This window comes from Diabrotica virgifera, chromosome 3 (genome assembly GCF_917563875.1).
Source record: "Diabrotica virgifera virgifera chromosome 3, PGI_DIABVI_V3a".
NCBI lineage: Eukaryota > Metazoa > Arthropoda > Insecta > Coleoptera > Chrysomelidae > Diabrotica > Diabrotica virgifera.
The window spans coordinates 116,657,426-116,679,198 of NC_065445.1; the positions used below are offsets into that span (position 1 = coordinate 116,657,426).

Consider the following 21,773-nt stretch of genomic DNA (forward strand, 5'->3'; position numbering starts at 1 on the left):
ATTAAAAAGACTCTTACGTTCTCTCGTTCGCTATTAAGACTATAATTTATCGTTAAGCCTCTTATTTGTCAAAATCGTTGTTGTTAATAAATGTTTTGTTCGCCGAATACCCTTATTTATCGCTAATACACAACCCTTTCTATCGTATTAATTAGCACCTTTAAAACCAGACCAAATTAAATCTTAGAACCAGTTCTCCTAAAAGTTCACTATTTTGTTTATATCGAAGGACGGGACATACGGGTGTGGTCCTAAAATATTCACCTATGTCCAATTAGGCAAAAGGTAATAATTAAACCATTTTTGCCACGGTGGGGTGAGATTGAATAAAAACTCACACCATTTGATGGTCTACATCGACCCGGATTTTTGGTTGGTTTTCGCGTTTGTGCCGCTTTTTCGGACATTTTTGTGTGTAATACCTCTACAAGACTTGTTAGTTCGCGTCGCGATAAACTCTAAGTAAAAGAAAGTGAAGTTATTGTGTGTGGTTAGTAGCTGCCACCTGTTGCTTTATCAATTGGACTAATTTGGTGAGATTTTTCCATTTTTTAAAACTTTTATTGCTGATCCAAGGTAAACTCTGCTCAAAGACATTTTACGGTCAAAAACACTTTTGTAGACATTTAACGTAGACGCTGTATCGCTCTGTGAAACTTAGACTCTTATTCTCTCGCCGCGCTTGTTAATTGACAAAAAACTCTCCAGTGCAATTTAGATTTTGCCGCATATCGATAGACTCTCTCTCGCCGTGTGTTCAATCGAATTCGGGATAGAAATGGAAGACCTCAAGAAAAAAAGGACGCCTTTAAAGGCTAAAATTACAAGAATTGAAAACTGGCTCTCACAAAAGGCTAGTACGGAAAAGGATGCGCTACAATTTCAATTTCGGCAAACAGAATTAAAAACCTGTTTTTTAAAATATGAAGAAATAATGGATCAGATAGACGAGATTGATGAAGCCGGTACTGAAGCAGAAGACAGGGTAACAACTGAGCAAAAATATTTCTCTATTCTCGCGGGCCTACAGCGTAAGATGGACGAGTTATTGTTGGGCCCCCCTCCTCTCAGATCAAATAGCACTCAGTCAACTGTGGCCACTGCTAAGGTTAGGCTTCCGGAGATCACCATGCAAACGTTCTGCGGGTCATTCTCTGAGTTCAACTCGTTCTACCAGCTCTTCGAGACGCTAATAGTGAACAATGAAGAACTCAATAATGTGCAACGATTTATTTACCTTAAATCGTTCCTGCGAAATGAACCCCTCCAGTTGATCGACAACATCGAAGTTATCGACGAAAATTTCGATATAGCTGTAAAAACTCTCAAAGATCGTTACGAAAACAAATCGCGAGTGATTAGCTTACACATTCAAAAATTGTTAAAGGCTCCATCTCTAGTTAAAAGTAATTCAAAGGCGTTACGCGAATTTTTAACTCTAGCTCAGCAGACGCTGCTCGCTTTGAAAAATATGTCCGTACCAATTGAGCATTGGGATTTACTATTAATTGAAATATTTTTACAAAAATTGGATTTTTCTACACATAGGGCCTTTGAATATGATATTGGGACAAAGACCTTACCTACCCTTTCACAGTTTTTTAAATTTCTCGAGAAAAAGTGTGATATTCAGGAAAAATTAAATGTTTCAGATCATGATAAAAAGGTTAATAACAGGTCTCAATCAAAAACATCTTTCTTCTCATCAGTTGACCAACCATCACACTCTTTCTCTGATAATAATTGTACTTTTTGCAGAAGTAATGCTCCTAAGGTTTATCAGTGTAATGATTTTAAATGCCTCTCTTTACAGGAAAAATTTAATTTTGTAAAAGGTAAGAAACTGTGTTTTAATTGTTTGGGTAGTAAACATTTCTCTCAAGATTGCGGCTCTACTCGATCATGTACTTTGTGTGGGGGTCATCATCACTCATCCCTCCATGGAACCTCTGAAAATGTCTCTTCCTCCAGGAACATCAATAGGCAATCTCTCTCTCGTGAGCGCAATGCTCAAACTCCTCAAAATTCTCAAGGTGCTTCTCGTGTTGTCGCTCCCATATCTACTCAGCATTCTTTTAATAATCGCAGCCAAAATGAAGCTTCTACTAGCTCATCCAGACCTCCTTTAGATATGCAAAATTCTCCAGATTCTCAGGCAGCCACATCTCTCTCCGCTTTATCAGTTAAAACTGATGTATTGTTGGCTACCGCTTTAGTAACCGTTTATTCGAAAGACGGCAGACCCATGCATGCCAGAGCGCTCCTAGATAATGGGAGCCAACATTCGTTTATCTCTCGTGATTTGGTTGAGAAGTTAAAACTCATCCCTTATTTTAAACAGCTACAGATATCAACCATATCCGAAAACACCTCACTCTCAAACGAAATGTTAAACTTAGAATTTTTCCCCTATAATGTAAAGGACAGAAGTTTTAAAACTTCTTTCGCTGTACTCGATAGTATAACTTGTAGGCTTCCTAGAGCTACTATAGATAGAAGTAAAATAAAAGTCCCACAGGATCTCACTCTCGCAGATCCCTCGTATTCTGTTCCGGGTAAAATTGATTTGCTTCTGGCTGGTGATATCTATAGTGAATTATTGACGGATGGATTTATACGGTTAGGAAAAAATCTTCCCATTCTTCAGAATACTCACTTAGGCTATGTTATTTTTGGTACAATTAATCCTCAGGTTTTTCACCGTAATTCACATTTGGCTATCTCTCAATCAAATGTTTCTCTCTTTGTTCAATCCGAACCCGAAGAAAATCAGTTGGATAAGTTGCTTCAACAATTTTTCGAAATTGAAGAAGTTCCCCTCGTTAGTAAATTAACTCCCGATGAAGAATTAGCGGAACAAATATTTAGCAAAACTACTCTTGTGTTACCTTCAGGCCGCTTTCAAGTAAATCTTCCATTTGTCTCTGAAAACGCTAATAAAATGTTAGGTGAATCCTTTAAAATGGCCTTTAAAAGATTTATGAAATTAGAACATAGGCTCTTAAAAAACGAAAGTACATACGCTCAATATAAATCTTTCATTAATGAATATCTTCTTCTCGAACATGCGAAAATAGTGCCTCTCTCTCTAACCAACGAAAAGTTAGAAAGTAAATATTTTCTACCGCATCACTGTGTGTTTAAGGAAGAATCTTTAACAACAAAGCTTAGGGTTGTTTTTGATGGTTCGATGAAAAGCTCTAGTGGTTATTCGCTCAATGATATTTTACTCAAAGGTCCTACTCTTCAACCGGAACTTTTTGACATTTTGCTACGGTTTAGATTGTATTCCTTCGTTTTTACAACGGATATACAAAAAATGTATAGACAAGTTAGAATAAATCCTGCTCAAACCTCTCTTTTAAATATTCTGTGGCGTGACTCCCCTGAAAAAGACATTGCGTGTCTTGAATTGCAAACCGTCACGTATGGAACTAAAAGCGCTAGCTTTCAGAGTACTCGCTGTTTAATGGAACTGGCACAAACTCATCAGATTGAGTATCCTCTGGCCAGTGATGCTCTTCAAAATAGTTGTTACATTGATGACATTCTCTATGGCGCTAATGATGTACAGACTCTCCTTAAAGCTCATAAGGAAATAACTAGTTTGCTTGGAACCGCTTGTATCTCTCTCCATAAATGGTGTTCTAACTCAGACTTGTTTTTAAAAAATATCTCTTCTCTCTCTTCGAACACTACTTATGTAATAGCTCCAGATAATGGCTCCAATAAGGTTTTAGGTTTATGTTGGAATCCTATTCTTGACACCTTCTCAATCTCTCTCCCAAATTTTACCCTAAAGGACTCATACACCAAGAGAGAAGTACTGTCAATGATTGCCCAAATATTTGATCCTCAAGGACTAATTAACCCAGTTACAGTTGTCGCTAAATTAATCATGCAACAAATTTGGATTTCCAAAATTAATTGGAACGATATCATAGTTGCATGAGTGGCTAAATTTTGTTCGCAGTCTCTCTCATTTTAAGGATTTAAATATACCTCGGTGTCTCTTTTTAAGTCAAGAAATCACTAGTGTTGAGATTCACGCATTCTCGGATGCAAGTTTAAAGGCTTATGGAGCTTGCATCTACCTACGTGTGATTTATAGATCAGAACAAGTATCTTGTTCACTTTTAGCATCTAAGAGTCGTGTCGCTCCGCTAAAACCCTTGACTCTCCCAAGATTGGAACTCATGGGTGCGCTATTGTGTAGTAAGCTCACAGCAAGGATTGCTAATATTATTGAAGAAAAACTCTCTCGCTTAGACTCTATAAATATGTGGTCGGATTCAGAAATTGTTCTCGCTTGGCTTCGTTCGCATCCCTCTCGTTGGACTCAATTTGTAGCAAATAGGGTTGCACAAATTTTAGATAATTCTCCTAACGCTCATTGGAGGCACGTACGATCCAAAGAGAATCCTGCCGACATACTCTCCCGAGGAATGCTACCCGCTGAAATACTTAAATCTTCTTTGTGGTTTCATGGTCCTCAATTTTTGAATCAATCTCGGTTGGATTTGTTGAAATACAATCCAAAAGTTTATACCTCCAAGTTACCCGAAGAAAGGAAAGTAACTCTTCACATTCGAAATGATCAAATAGATTTTTTCACCTCTCTTTCTGATAGGTTCTCTAATTTTTCAAGGTTTGTAAGAACTTTAGCATTTATATTCAGGTTTGCCAATAATGCCAAATCGCCTTCTCATAAGTTATCAAATTCTCTTGAAGTAAGCGAACTTCAAAACGCTGAACTGAAGATTGTTAAGATGCTTCAGTATTCTTCTTTCTCGCTTGAGATTTCTGAGATTAAAAAAGGTAAAACTCTATCCAATAAGTCTATTTTACGCTTAAACCCCTTTTTGGATGAAAATGAAATGCTGCGTGTAGGAGGTCGCCTTGGTAACTCAGACGTTACATTTGATCAAAAATATCCTCTTCTCCTTCCCTCAAAAAATCGTGTAGTACGTCTCTTTCTTCAGAGAGAACATATCAGACTTTGTCACTCTGGTCCTCAAAATACTTTATCTCAAATTCGACTTAAATATTGGCCTTTAAATGGACTACGTGAAGTTAAAAAGGTCATACACCAATGTATGGTTTGTTTTAGGTTTAATGCCAAACCCGCTATTCAGATTATGGCAGATTTACCAAAGGAACGTTTGCAATCCTCTCGAGTATTCGCTCATGTCGGATTAGATTTTGGTGGCCCCTTTCAGATTAAGGCTTCCAAACTCCGCAAAGCTCCCTTGATAAAATCTTATATTGCTCTTTTCGTTTGTCTATCGACTCGAGCTGTTCACATCGAAGTCGTATCCGGCCTTTCTACAGAGATGTTTCTTCTCGCTCTAAAACGTTTTATTGGCCGTAGAGGCCTCCCTCAGAATATATTCAGTGACAACGCTACGAACTTTTTGGGAGCTCGTAATCAGTTGTTTGAACTTTATAAGTTTTTAAAAGATAAAAAGCACTCTCGCTCTATTAATGATTTTTTGGCATCATCTCATATTCGCTGGAAAACCATAGTTCCTCGAGCCCCTCATCATGGTGGCATCTGGGAAAGCGCTATAAAGAGCGCAAAGCATCATATCCGTAGACTCATGGGTGATATTAAGCTCACTTTTGAAGAATTTACCACTGTTCTGACTCAAATTGAAGCTGTGCTCAACTCTCGACCGCTCTGCTCCCTCTCAAATGATCCCTCTGATCTAACCTATCTGACCCCTGGACATTTCTTGATTGGACAATCTCTTACGTCTTTTCCTGAAAGGGATGTGATCCCCATTCCCGAAAATAGATTAAGTTTATGGCAACATCTCTCTAAACTCCAGCAAATGTTTTGGAAAAAATGGTCAATTGACTACTTGAACAGACTCCAAAATCGCCCTAAATGGTTTCTTCCTCATAAGAACCTAGAGCCCAACGATCTCGTCTTGTTGATTGAAGATAACACTCCTCCTCTTTACTGGGCTCTAGCAAGAGTGATTGATGTCTTTCCCGGAAAGGATGGCCGAGTAAGAGTTGCATCGGTCAAAACTAAAGATGGAGTCTTCAAGCGCTCTATTAATAAATTGTGTCCTCTACCAAATGACTGTTAAAATTAAGTTAAGTTTAGTGTTTTCGCTTAAGAACATTGTAAGTTGATTTATGTTAGGTTAGGTTTATGTTAAAGCCAGTGCTTCAACGCGGGGGAGTATGTTGTGAAAACAACAGTTATTTACATTAATTTGCTTTTATAAAAATATCTCTCTGTAAATCTGTTGGGACAATCTGTATTGTGTTTAAAATATTTAATTCTCTGAAAAACTTGAGTGTAGCGTTGTGTGTTTCATAAAATATACATCTGCATTTTTTATAGTTTCGGGGTAAAAGCAGGTAATTTTGCCAAAGAAGTGTAACATGTGTTTGGCCCTTTTCAGGGCGAATGGTGTAAACTAAACTATCAAAGATAATAGTGCAGAGATTTGAATAGAATTTCGGCAGTCTCTTTCTGATGTCAGAGATGAACACTTTGTTCGCTTGTGCGTCTCTTTTCGCCGTAAAAATACTCTCTCCGCAATAATTAATAGATTAAAAAGACTCTTACTCTCTCTCGTTCGCTATTAAGAATATCATTTATCGTTAAGCCGCTTATTTGTTAAAATCGTTGTTGTTAATAAATGTTTTGTTCGCCGAATACCCTTATTTATCGCTAATACACAACCCTTTCTATCGTATTAATTAGCACCTTTAAAACCAGACCAAATCAAATTATTCGAACCAGTTCTCCTAAAAGTTCACTATTTTGTTTATATCGAAGGACGGGACATACGGGTGTGGTCCTAAAATATTCACCTATGTCCAATTAGGCAAAAGGTAATAATTAAACCATTTTTGCCACGGTGGGGTGAGATTGAATAAAAACTCACACCACTACCAATTGGGAAGAACTAAAACATACAGCTGAAATTGACTTTCTAAAAATTAAAAAATGGTTGGACTATAAATTATTAACAGTCAATCTAAGTAAAACCAATTATCTACCATTTAGTTGCTATTCTTCGGGTGCTCCTCAATTTAACCACTTATGTATTACACAATCAATGTCCATTGCACCTGAAAAGAAAATGAAATATTTAGGGATTATTATAGACCCCCACATGAAATGGGATCTACATATAAAGTATTTAATAAATAAATTAGGAGTAATACTGTACAAATTTAGAAAACTAAAACAACTGGTACCTACCAATGACTTGAAAACTTTATATTTTGCATTGGTTGAAACTCATCTGCGATATGGAATTTTAGTATGAGGTTCAACTTTTAAAACACATATCACCTCCCTAGAAATTATGCAAAGAAAATTTCTTAAATTAATCTTGTCCGGAAGTACAGTGTATGCATCTGATAGTCTATATACTGAAATGAAAATTTTGGATGTAAGGCAGTTATACTATCTGTGTTCTGGCATCAGGTTTTATTCAAATAAAAGTTTAGATGCACTACCAACACACCAATATAATACTCGTCAAAGAGACCATTTTATTGTTCCTCTTATGAATAAAACTAGTACACAAAAATCGTATATTTACATGGCTCCCAAACTATATAATACTATTCCGGACTATATTAGGTACATTGTTAATTTACATAGTTTTAAACACCAATTGAAAAGATTTCTTTTGAATACAGACAGATCAATTATACACAACTATATATATATATATATATATATATATATATATATATATATATATATATATATATATATATATATATATATATATCCCGTTCACAGCGTAATACGCCTTTGGGTTCCCGTTCGCCAAGCCTGTCTATTCTGCCAGTCTTCTTCAGATAGATTTCTTGCTGACATTGCTTTTGAGATTCCTTGGATCCATGTTGTTGGTGGTCGTCCTCGTTTTCTTTTCTCTGGTGGTACCCATTCTAATATCTTTTTGGGTAGTCTTTCTTCCCCCATACGTCTAACATGTCCGTACCATATTAGTTGTTGTTTTTCGATGTCTTCTATAATTGATCTTTGTACTTTCATTTGTCTCCTGATGTCCTCATTTTTCACATGTTCTAATCTAGACTTTCCCGCTGCTCTCCTCCAAAAATCCATTTCAACTGCCAATAGGTTACCTTTAAGTTTTTGTGATAACTGCCACACTTCTGAGCCATAGACGATTACTGGTTTTAATATGGTATTATATATTCGTTTTTTCGTTTCCGGTCTTATATTTTTTTGCCATAATACTGAATTCAACGCACCTATAACTTGTTTTCCTTTGGTTATTCTGTCTTTTATGGCTTCATCACTTCGTCCTGTCTTTGTCAGTTTTACCCCCAAATATGTACATTGGTCACATTTCTTAATAGTTTCATCTTCTAAGTCGAGGTCATCAATTATACACAACTACTTTGATATATTATAATGATCCATTGGTAGATTGAATTGTTAGATTTAAATGTTTTTGTTACTTTTTATTATATTATTAGACATTAATATTTTTAAATTAAATTGATTTTTATAAATTTTATGTTGTACATATTGTTGAATTTATATTTCCCTCGAATTGAATAATCTATATCATTTTAATTTCAAATTTTTATACATAGTTTTATAGATTATAAATTATACCTATTTATATTATTATGTAACCGAAACAAGTGTGTAGACACTTATCGGTTCTGTTACATATGCAAACGCTGTGGAAGGACGAAATCAAACCACCACCGCATTTGTCCCAAACACGAGCATTACACAAGAAAAACTGAACACAACAGAAACAAGTAACAGTTTAGAACTAATGGTCCAAAAACTTATGGAGAGAATGGATAAAATGTTCGACCTTCTCATAACTATGCTCTCAAAACTTAATGTATAACACTAAAATTAAAATTGGATACTAGAATGCAAACGGTCTCACAAACCATAGTGAGGAGATTAAGGCATTTATAAAATTAAATAATCTTGATATCATGATGGTCTCTGAAGCTCATATGACAAACAGGAGCTATTTTAGTATGCCAGACTTCTGCACCTATATCACACCACATCCAATGGGAAAAGGTCATGGTGGAACTGCGTTAATCATTAGAAGTAATATAAAACATCACGAAATAAATAAAGTATGTGAAATAAACATTCAAGCAACCTCGATATCCGTAGAACTTAGCAAGGGACATATAACGATGTCAGTTGCGTATTGTCCCCCAGGTAAAATAATTAAAGAGGAACATTTCTCTAGTTATTTCAATGGGCTTGGTCATCATTTCATTGATAACAACACGCGGAAGAGAACTTATTAAAAGCTTAAACGACAATAATTTGACTCCAATTTCTACTGGACAACCAACCTACTGGCCTACGGATAGAAATAAAATTCCTGATCTCATCGACTTTGCTTTCGTAAAAGGAATTAGTAGTGACTTTTTAAATATTAAACCATCCTTTGACCTTTCCTCGGACCATTCTCCCATATTTATTGATGTGATGGAACATGTATGCAATACAAATAAACACCCCTCCCTTTCAAATCATAAAACAAATTGGGGTCTGTTCAGACTTAACATCCAAAATGCAATTAATTTAAATCTTCCTCTTAAAACAAATGAAAATATTGAGGAAGCAGTCCATCACCTTACAACAATCATAAAACAGGCAGCTTGGAGAGCAACTCCAGATCTAAATCAGAGGAATAACTATGCACCATATCCACACCATATAAAAATCCTAATCAACCAAAAGAGAAAACTAAGAAAACAGTGGCAAACTTCCAGATCTCCTGGGGACAAAGCTCAACTTAATAGGGCTACTCGCATTCTTAAAAGAGAACTACACAAATACAAAGATCAAGGCATAAATGAATTTCTGGAAGGTCTCACTGCGACGGATGACACAAATTACTCTATTTGGAAACTCTCAAAAAAACTTAAACATCAGATCAAGCATGATGGACCCATTAGAAAGGAAGATGGTGATTGGGCCAAGGCAGATGACGACAAAGCCCAAGCTTTCGCTAATCATCTCAGGCAAGTTTTTCAACCTCATCCCAGAATTGTCCCTACGGAAGAAGAATAATTCATTCACAAGATCTTAGAGGTACCCTACCAGATGTCACCTCCGATTGAAAATATCAAAATAAATGAAATTAAAGATTTAGTTAAAAATCGTAATATCAAAAATGCTCCAGGGTATGATTTAATATCGGGAAAAATCTGCAAAAACTTACCTGAAGAAGGACTTCGATTGGTTATGTACATATTCAACGCTATAATAAAGTTAGGCTATTTTCCGTTTCAATGGAAAATGGCACAAATTATTCTAATACCGAAACCAAATAAAGATCCACACGAACTACCATCTTATCGTCCAATCAGTTTGCTTCCCATTATATCTAAGATATTTGAAAGGTTACTCCTTCAAAGAATGAATCCTATAATCGAGAGACAAAAGTTGATACCGGAGTACCAGTTTGGATTCAGGCAACAACATGGAACAATTGAGCAGGTACATAGGGTTGCCAAGGTAGCAAGAGATGCAATTGAAAAGAAAGAATACTGCACTGCAGCCTTTTTGGATGTCTCACAAGCATTTGATAAGGTATGGCATGATGGGCTGCTATCTAAAATAAAAAGTCATTTTCCCCATCCTATCTATACACTTCTGAGATCCTATCTTACCAATCGATACTTCCAGGTTAGACATAATGAATCAGTATCAAACATAACTCCAATTCTATCAGGAGTACCCCAGGGCAGTATATTGGGACCAACTTTATACTTACTCTACACAGCAGATATTCCCACAACAGCAAACAGCACAATTGCTACATACGCAGATGATACTGTTATAATGGCCTCTAGCTCGGTTCCAGTTACAGCGTGCCAAAATTTACAACATCATTTAAATGGTTTAGAGAAATGGTTACAACTGTGGCGAGTTAAAGTAAATGGCAGCAAATCTGCACATATAACATTCACTTTATGCAGGGAAAGTGTACTATCTGTGCATATAAACAATACCCTCATACCCACAAGAAATGATGTTAAATGCTTAAGAACACATTTTGACAGCCGACTAAATTGGGGAAAGCACATCTGGAAAAAACGACTACAACTAGGAATAATATACAGGAAAATGTATTGGTTCATGAACAAAAACTCCAAATTAAGTCTATACAATAAATTATTATTGTATAAGTCTATCCTAAAGCCAGTTTGGACTTACGGTATTCAGATATGGGGTACAGCATCTAATTCCCATTTACTGAAACTTCAGCGTTTTCAATCAAAAGTCTTGAGACATATTACCAACGCACCGTGGTATGTGCCTAATTATGTTATACATCGAGACCTTCAGATCCAAAACATTAAAGACACCGTTGTCTCACTCAGTGGAACCTACAAAAATAGACTACCGAAGCATCCAAATACGCTTGCGCAAGACCTACTTAAGCGACCGAGGAGAGGAAGACTAAAACGCCGTGACCCATTAGACCTTTCTGTACCTGTAATTACTGAAACGTAGACTATATAGTCGGTTCGCTAAACTCAGACGCAACTGGCTAGATATTTTAGTCGATAATTTTTTTGTTTTTTGTCAATTTTGCAAAAATTGGCAAAATTACTAACTATTTAGTGATTATTAACTATTTAGTAATTATTTTTTGCCAATTTTACTAAAATTGGCAAAATTACCGACTAAAATATCTAGGAAGTTGCGTCTCAGTTTAGCGAACAGACTATATAATTTAATGTGTGTGTATTTTAACTATTGATGTTTTTTTATATGTTCGTAAAATATGTCTTTGTAAATTGTTATTTAGATCTCAGATATTTTTATTAGAAATGTATCGCAAAGGATTTTCATCACTGGATGGATTTCCACTATGTTAATGTGATAAACCTATTGCTTATTGTTTTTTTTTTAATTGTAAAAACAGATTGCAGTAAATAAAGGATGTTTAAAAAAAACTTATCGGTAGGTATATGTATTACTTTACTCAAATATTTTATTTAAATATGTATACAAAGCTGTAAATTTTTTTTGAATAAAGTTCATTCATTCATTCATTCATACAAAAGCAAAAAAAAATCAAAATTATCAGTAAAATAAATCCTACAATTAATATTTGAAACATGTTTTCATATTATGAATACAGTAAGGTCTCGTTTTATGCGGTGGATACGTTCTTCAGAAAACCGCATATAAAAAAATCGCATAAAAAAAGACTGTACTTGCATTGAAAAAGTAGGAATACGTTCCGTGATTTTCTAAAATCACATAAAATGGTGAACGTTTGTCCACCAAAAATTGTGTCTTTGATGTTTAATAACATGGTTATGATAATAAAATGTTTATTTTGATGAATAAAATCTTAAAGAAGAAATTAAAAACGCAGACTAACGATATTGAGATTTCAAAAACCTCTTCTAATGGAACATACTTTACGACACTTAATTAAATGTTTCAATCCAGAAATCAAAATGTGCTGTTTATTATACTGCAACTTGAAATCAGCAACATTTAAACTTAATTTCAAAACAATTACAGATTATATAATACCAGTGGCGTGCTGGCCATATAAATGAATCGGTGCAATCACCGAGAGGCCGCGGCCTCTTGAGGCCGGTCAAATAAGTTTTTTTCACAAAAAATTTTAGATATAACAATTTTTTTTTAATTTCTAATCGAATGATATTAACAAAATATTTCAAAAATATTTTATTTTCATACATAGTGTTCGAGAGCCATTTGAATTCGGCTGATAATATAAACACAGACTTTCACACAAAATACGACTCAGCTATTATATATATTTTGTTTTATGTGTTTCTGGGAAAAGTTCGTTAAGTATTTTTTTATGTTTTCGATTTTGCTGAGTGGACAGAATCAGGCGATGTATCACGGTTATTTTGAAATTAGCGAGGATAGCGATAGATTTTATAATATTTTCTATAAATGGAAAAACAACTTAAAACAAACAATGCAAACAGACGATGCAATACTAATATCTTAAAGTGAAGATGATTTACAACGTATCTCTCTCTCTCTCTCTCTCTCTCTCTCTCTCTCTCTCTCTCTCTCTCTGTCTCTCTCTCTTGACATTTCCCCATTGCTGAGGATCGTGATTTCTGCCAATATTCCTCCTAACAATTTTATTCCTTTGGTCTCTACCTTCAGCTGCTCTAACGCCTATAACAGACGGGCGACTGTGACCGACTGGCCGGCCACTCTGTGGATCCACAACAGTAGTTTCCGATGTTTGACCATGTGTTCTTATGTGGAGTGGACGTTGCATCACAGACGAGCGACTGTGGCCAACCACAGTCGCTCGCATAAGAACCCACGGTAAACTACTTTTGTGGATCCACAGAGTGGCCGGCCTCAGTCGCCCATCTGTTATGGCGCTAAGAGCTTCGCAGAATGACTTTCCAGCAAAATTCTTAATTTGGTCGGACCATCTAGTTGGTGATCGTCCTCTTGATCTTCTCCCCGGAACGTTCCCAGAAACAATTAATATCTCCAAACTGTCGTAACCTCTGCGAACCACGTGACCGAAGAATTGTAGAATTCGTTGCAGACATATTGTGGACAGCCTTTTTTTAATTCCAGGTTGGCTTAGACTGGAAACGTTTGTCCCATGAGCTGTCCAAGGTATGCGCAGCATTCTTCTCCAGCACCACATTTCAAAGACATCCGCTCTCAAAAGCACCACACTTGGATTCAAAGAGTCCAAGTCTCTGACCCGTATAGATATATTGAGAATACAAGGGCATTCACCAGTCTCATCTTGATATTTTGAGAGATAGATATGTCTTTCCAAACTTTAGTTAGGCGACTCATCGCATTTTTTGCCATACCAATACGTCTCCGAACTTCTGTTTCACAGTTACCATCGTCAGTTATACTAGACCCGAGATAGACAAAGGTGTTTACTATCTGGTATTTCTTTAATATTCCTGACGTTAGTCAGTTGCATAGTGTCGAATCTGTCGGTTACCATTATTTTTTTCTTAACTTTATTGATTTTAGATCAACTTTATTGCTTTCGTACTCAACTCTTCGCAGGAGATCAAACATTTCTTACAACGTATGCTGCACCAATTTAACATAACTGCCAGAAAATTTAACATGTTAATTTCCCCAAAAAAGACAAACTGCATGGTTATAACAGCAAATGCAATAAGATGTAAATTGGAGCTGGAGGGCTAATAGAACAAGTGATGTAGTTTTAATATCTAGGTATCACGCTATCTAGCTACGAAAAGCTCGAAACACAAGTGGAAGATCAAGTGAATAGAACAAACATAGCCGCAGGTTGTCTAAATGCCACACAATATGGAGAAATAAAAATATCGGAAAAGAAATGAAAGGCAGAATTTACAAAACACTCATCATACCAATAATGACATACACGGCAGAAACACGACCCGGCCCAGAGAGGACAAAAAAATAGCTCGAAACAGCGGAGATGAAAACTCTTCGAAAAATCGATGGTAAGACTCTATGGCAGCGGTTCCCAAACTGGGGGGCGCGCCCCCCCTGGGGGGCGTGAGAACATATCAGGGGGGGCGCAAGACAAGTTGAACATTAAATTAAATTTAGTTATATTTTTCTAAAATTCAATATTAACCGCTTGTCAAACTGTGTCTGGTAGCGCAGAGTAAGCAAAAGTTATCTCAAATACCTCTTTTTGACAACACTGTGCATGAAACGCCGCATTAATGATATGACCGAAGACGTACAAAACCAGGTAGTTGATGCAGTAAAATAATCGCCATTTTTTGCTATTCAGCTAGACGAGAGTACTGACATAGCACAATGTTATCAGTTAATTGTTTATGTTCGGTATATTCAAAACGAAAGAATGAAAGACAAGCTACTCTTTTCTACAGAGTTGGAGACTGGAGACCACGACAAAAGCTATTAATGTTATGAAAGCAGTGTGAGAGTTTTTTGACAAACATGAACTTTCTTGACAAAAACTGATCAGTTTATGTACAGATGGCGCACCTTCAATGCTAGGTTTTCGCTCAGGCTATTTGCAATTAGTAATAGAGAAAAATTCTGGTGTGATTGGGGTACATTGTTTTATACATCGACAAGCCTTGGCAGCAAAACCCCTTCCAAATGAACGTATGGCTGTCTTAAAGTTGTGTATTAAAGTAGTGAAGTACATAAAAAAATAAAAAAAGAGTTCGTTGAATACTCGACTGTTTAAAACGCTTTGTGAAGATTTAGAAAGTGATCACAAAACACTGCTACTTCATACAGAAGTACGATGGCTCTCAAAAGGAAACATGTTGGCAAGATTATTTGACCTTTGAGATGAAGTAATCACCTTGAAACATCAAAAGCAAAATGAGCTAAACATGGCCTTCAAAAAACATTGTACCCAAGTAATATTGGCTTATTTGTCAGACATCTTTGACTCGTTGAACATCCTCAACCTAAAACTGCAGGGTGGAGACTCAAATATAGTAGTTACTCATTGTGATGGAGGCTTTCCACTTTGGAGGCGTAAAATATCAGCAAACCCCTGAAATTATTCAAATTTCTCTAAAGTAGAGCCAATCTCAGAAGAAACACGCAGAGGAAAGGACATTTATGAAGGATCAAGTTTGAAAATCCAAATATCAAACCATTTGGAGAGCCTAATTGAAGAGTTCCAGAAATACTTCCCAAACACCTGTGACAATTTTATTTACAGAATGTCAACTGATCCATTCCATGTCAACATAGACTCCCTGCATGAATCACTTCAAGAAGATGCTTTGCAAATAAATCCAAATGATTTTTTGCACGATTCCTCTGCCAAATACTTTGTTATAATGGCCAAACCTTCATTTTGGTTAAAATATTTCAAAGTGTATCTTAGTGTATCACGGGAAGCTCTTCATTTATATTTGCCTTTTTCAAGTAACTATTTGTGCGATTTTCAACACTTGTGGCAATTAAAACAAAGTATCGGAATAAACTTGATGTTGCTAGTGACTTGTGCTGTGCACTTACTAAAACTCAGCCACGAATAGGAATACTAGTAAATAAAATGCAAGCACATTCATCTCACTAAGCAACATAATCTATTTTTCTTTTATTAATAATTTTTGTATTTTATGGAAACTGATATTGTTGTATCTTATGGCAGAATAAATAAATGTTTTGTTTTCAAGCTAATACTTATTTGTTTTTGTTTTGTTCCTATTTAGGCGCATACAATTTATTGTAAGGGGGGGCGCGAGAAGCTTTCTTTCAAAAAAGGGGGCGTGGTACAAAAAAGTTTGGGAACCCCTGCTCTATGGGATACAGAGCTAGAAGTACAGATATACAACGGAGATTCAAGGTGGATAATGTTAATAACTAAATAAGAGACAGAAGAATAGAATGTAATGACCATATACGCCGAATGACAACAAATAGAGTAGTAAGGACAGAGAGAGACGGTTCCTCAATAGGAAGACGATCAGTGAGAAGACCACGAAAACGATGGAACGACAACTTACTAGAGGCACACTGAAAAAACAGACAGAGTCATGTTTATACAAATAGAAGAAGAAGAAGAAAAAGAAGAAGAAGAAGAAGAAGAAGAAGAAGAAGTATTTTTGTTTAATGAATAAAAAATAAAAGTTCTGATAATAGAAGATAAAATGAGGATGAGAGGCCCCTTTTCTATAAAATCACCGGCCGCTTGAAAAGTTCCAGAACGCCACTGTATAATAGCTTTCAATGCGAAATTCAGATTGATATAATAGCTGCATGGTACATCATGTAACGAGGGGAATACCCGAATTGCAAACTCTCAGAGTACTGGATGGGAATAGTTAATATTAATTATACTAATTGTTAATAACAGATATTTTTGAATGAAATACCAACCGCATAACTTCAAAATCGCATAAAAAATCCGCATAAAATGAGACCTTACTGTACTTAATATTTATTTAAGAAAAATGCACTTTTTTAAAAATTATAAAAATGTCATTTTTGATTTAATCTACTATTTTTTTCTAAAACAAAGCATTCCAAACCGGTTAAATCGCATAAAGTTAATTTCAAGTGGGAAGCTATTTATTTCTATTAGGCAGGCCGCACATCAAAGAAACATGAAACGTAAATTACGTTTCATGGAAATAAACCACTGATAAACAAATATATGTCCGGCCATTTATGAAACTCTCCGAAAATAAAAATGTGTCATGAGCATGAATCACACTCGTTTCATTGGTAGGCGGACTTTGAGATTTGTTTAGCAGTGTTTTCTTTTCATGAAACATGTTTTTCGTTTCATGTTTCATGTTTTTCGTTTCATGTTTCTTTGGTGTGCTGCTTGGCCTAGTATTGTAATGACGAGGGTTTAATTGTTACATTTCAAAAAGAAAAAAGCAGAAAGCGACTTTATTTTCGTCATAAGTCAGTCAGTTCATGCAAAAAACATTTATCAGAGCTTAGTTGAAAGTTTTTTTGATGAGCTTTAAATGATGTTTCTTAAGTTTTTCCAAAAATTGCATCACATTCGAGTTATTTGAGATTGAAGCTTCTCCATTTCGATATTATTCGATAATAACCATCTTTAAAGAGCAATAACTCGGTCGTTATTTGGTTTACATATATCTTTCCGACGCGAATCTCTTTGTTTTTTTTATTAACTACAATTTTGTTTTTAATAATTTTTTCTATAAAATTAAAATTTTTTAAGTTATTCATGAAAAACGGTTATAAAGCGTGAGTTCTTTCAATGAAAAATGCATAGTTTCAATCGCTAATAACTTAGAAAGTATCAACTTTACAAAAGAAGTTTATAGAATAAAATTTAGTCAAAATTGGTCAGTCTACCGACTTCAAAATATTATTTGGATTGAAAAAATGTTCATCCCCTAGATGGAGTTGTTTTCATCCCCAAGGCAAAAGCCCGGTTCGGCCTAGGGTAGATTTTGACAATAGTTATAATTATTACCTAAATCCAAATTTTCAAGAAAATCGACCTTGATTCGGCTGTTGATTCGACTTTTCCAATTTAGCACTGACTAACACTCGCAAGTCGTCTTCCACCTGGTCCTTAAATCATGCTCTGGGCTGGCCTCTTCTTCTCACTCCATCCGGTCTCTGGCTATAAATGTGCTTCGACGGCTCCACATCATTCATTCTCTCTAAGTGGCCTAGACACCGCAGCCTGTTTATTTTGATAGATCTATCAATACTATGCTCGGTATAAAGGTGGTAAAGCTCAAAATTATAGCGTCTACGCCATAATCCGTTTTCCCGTATGCTTTTATAGATATGTCTGAGGATTTTAAATTCAAAACAGCCTAACTGTTCTTCAACATCACAAATGAATAACCATTTTCAATTTCGTTGCAACATGAAACTACAGCCGCATCATATTTTAGTTCAATCAGAGAGTGCCGCAAGCACCTCTACCGGTTTCGAAACTTATTAGTCTCTCATCAGGAGTCACATATGCTGCTCTCTCTGACCCAACCAGGACAAACCCCGGCGTGCAGTTACGAATTGCAACGAACGAAATGGCAGGGATGCCATAGCGGCAACTGCTAGCAAAAGACTAAGTTTTCAATCTAATAGCACATAAAATAACACCAAAAATGTTACTCCACATCCTTCTTCTTCTTAAAGTTCCCTATCCTATCGGAGGTTGGATATCATAATGGCTATGGTCACTTTGTTGGCTGCAGCTCCGAACAGTTGTAATGAACTAGTAGTACGAACTGTAGTACTCCGAACTGTAGTTTTAAATTTAGATACTAAGCATATATTTTGTAAAAGAGAGAATTAAAAACACATTGACTGGCCAGTTGGTTGCTTAAACCAGTGCCAATAAAACATAAACACACACAGCTCCGAACAGTTGTAATGAACTACAGTTAAACCATTCTCTAAGGTTCCTCAGCCAGGAGATGCGTCTTCTTCCTATGCTTCTTTTTCCTTGGATCCTTCCTTGCATAATAATTTTCAGCAACTCGTATTTTTCTCATCTGGTAATGTGACCCAAATATTCCAGTTTTCTAGTTTTTATACCCTTCATAATTTCTAACTCCTTATTTAACCCTTAAACGCCCAAGGGTGGGTAAAAAATGTCCACCTAATGCGTATTCCCTTGTAACATATTTATTACGTGTTTAAAAATTTTCCAAAAATTATTTATTGTTAAAGAGACAAACTTTTATCGAATGTTAAATTGGTTCTACCGATATTTTTCAAAATAAAAGTAATATCTTGAGTTAAATATGGGTGGGCATAAAAAGTACACACTTGGTTAAACTTGTTACTGAAGGTTTCTATTTAATTTTTTGTTGGTAGGAATATAGTCCATATAATTATCGACGTATAATTACATAATCCACATAATTATCCGCCAATGAAGAGGCTGAAAGGAAGAATGTGGAGAAAATCGACAAATATGAATTACTGGCTTTTACTGGTATGTTAATTTTGATGTACCTTGTAATTTTGTTGTAAGGTTTGTAAATTGTTTATATTAATATTTTAGAAGATGCTGTGTTTATTAAGCATAAGATTCTTAAGTTTAATCCATTTGCAACAACTCTCAATAAATATATTAGCTATTTTCGAGGTGGACATTTTTTACCCACCCTTGGACGTACATGGAACCTAAAAAAGTTTGGGCGTTTAAGGGTTAAACGTCGTAGCACTTCAACATTGGTAATCCTTTGAACCCACTGAATTTTCAATATTCTTCTGTAACACCACATTTCGAACGCTTCTATTCTTCTTATGTGTTGTCTCTTCAATGTCCAAGCTTCCATTCCGTATAGCAATATAGAAAATATGTAGCATCTTAGAGCCCTCAATTTGAGAGGCAACTAAAGGTCTTTGTTTGTAAGCAGTGTCTTCATTTTATAAATGCTTGCCTTGCAGTTTCAATTCGGACTTTAATTTCTTTGCTTTGGTCATTTTTGTCATCGACCCAGGTTCCCAGATATTTGTATGTCTTTACTTTTTCTATTTGGGTTTGCTCTATCATTAACCTTTCATTTCCATGTTCTGTTTTTGAGACGATCGCATAAATTTAGTTTTTTTCTTGTTTATTTTTAGTCCGTATCGAATGCAATAATCGTTAATTCTATTTAGCAATTCTTGTAGCGATTCCAGGGTGCCTGCCATTATAACGGTGTCATCAGCGAATCTTATGTTATTTCTATTCTTCCGTTTATAGAGATTCCATCACTTAGCTCCGCTATCGCTTCCTGAAATATGGGTATAGGTTAAACAGTAGCGGCGACAGAACACAACCCTGTCCTACGCCTCTCTTACTATTCTCGAATTCTTGTTGTTCTATCTTTATATTGGCCTTTTGGTTCCAATACAGATTTATGATAATTCGTAAATCTTGTCTGTGTATATCTCTGTTTTTCAATAATTCTATTAGTTTTTCATGTCGGACCCTGTCAAACGCTTTTTCGAAGTCGATGAAACAGGAATAAATATCCAGGTTCATATCTAAACATCTTTGAGAGAGGACATTAAACGCAAACAATGCCTCTCTTGTTCCAAGTCCTTTGCGGAACCCAAATTGGGTATCATCCATATCAAATTCTAGCTTTCTGTATAATCTTCCATGAATCACCTTTAGAAATATTTTGAGGGTATGGCTTATTAATGATATTGTCCTATAGACTTCACATCCTACCAGATTGAAAACAATGGGAACATTCTCTGGTTACACCTCCGAGACTTCTAAAATTTGCAAGCCATAACGGATGCTGAGATTAAAGAAGATGAGGGAATTTTACAATTTATAATTCACGTCCCATCTGCTCAGCGCGGTAAAGTTCCAACGAGAATGGTTCCCTTCGTACTCCAATCAGAATAAACATTTAAATCAACAATGAATAACCATTTTCAATTTCATTGCAACACGAAACTACAGCCGCATCATATTCTAGTTCAATCAGAGAGTGACGCAAGCACCTCTACCGGTTTCGAAAATTATTAGTCTCTCATCAGGAGGCACATATGCTGCTCTCTCTGACCCCGACCTCAACTAGGACAAACCTTGGCGTGTAGTCACGAACTGCAACGAACGAAATGGCAGGGATGCCCTAGCGGCAACTGCTAGCAATAGACTAAGTTTTCAATCTAATAGCACATAAAATAACACCAAAAATCACTTCATCACTTTTTGTTATCGGCCACTTTTCTGATGCGTAAGTGATGACGGGCTTAATTAGAGTTCTGTATATCAATATTAATATTTTTAGAATCTATAGGAATAAAAGGCAGGTTTCGAGCAACTAGTTTATTAAATCTGACCCAAGTATACTTTCGATAACTTAGCATCATCAGGGGCATTTCGTCAAATTAGGAAGATATCCCAGCAAAGAGCAACATTGGCAAGACATTTTAAAAAATTTGAAACTGATAAATACATATAACACACACTGGACAAAGGACAAACAGATCAAAATTAATTAAATAATAACACTAGTCAACAAATAAACAAAAAAAAGTTGCGACTGATGTTAAAATGGCTGTACCGGGGAGTTTAAAGCGTCCTGAATGCGAATTCAAACACCAAAATGTTCCACCACGTATACATTTTGGGTTATATTTTTCTCAAAGTGCCGCGCATTTCTGCGTAGGCGTCCACAGTACATTGTCTGGTCAGGTGAAATGTTAGATTTGGAGTTATAGAATGCATCAAATATTGCTGTTTGTGAAGTGAAGGTCTGGAACTAAATCATGTAATTCGGCTTTTTGGATGCAATAAGGTGCTATTTCGTCGCTTTCGGGAAAATAAAAA

General features: G+C 35.8%; 1 protein-coding gene across 1 annotated transcript; it reads left to right on the forward strand.

The window, feature by feature from the left end:
- Window positions 1–778: 778 nt before the first annotated feature.
- Window positions 779–21,240, forward strand: LOC126882557 (uncharacterized). The gene is made up of 3 exons (XM_050647525.1): window positions 779–2,215; window positions 2,342–2,905; window positions 21,232–21,240. The coding sequence occupies exons 1-3, from the start codon at window positions 779–781 to the stop codon at window positions 21,238–21,240; spliced, it is 2,010 nt and encodes a 669-aa protein (XP_050503482.1).
- The last annotated feature ends 533 nt before the right edge of the window (window positions 21,241–21,773 follow it).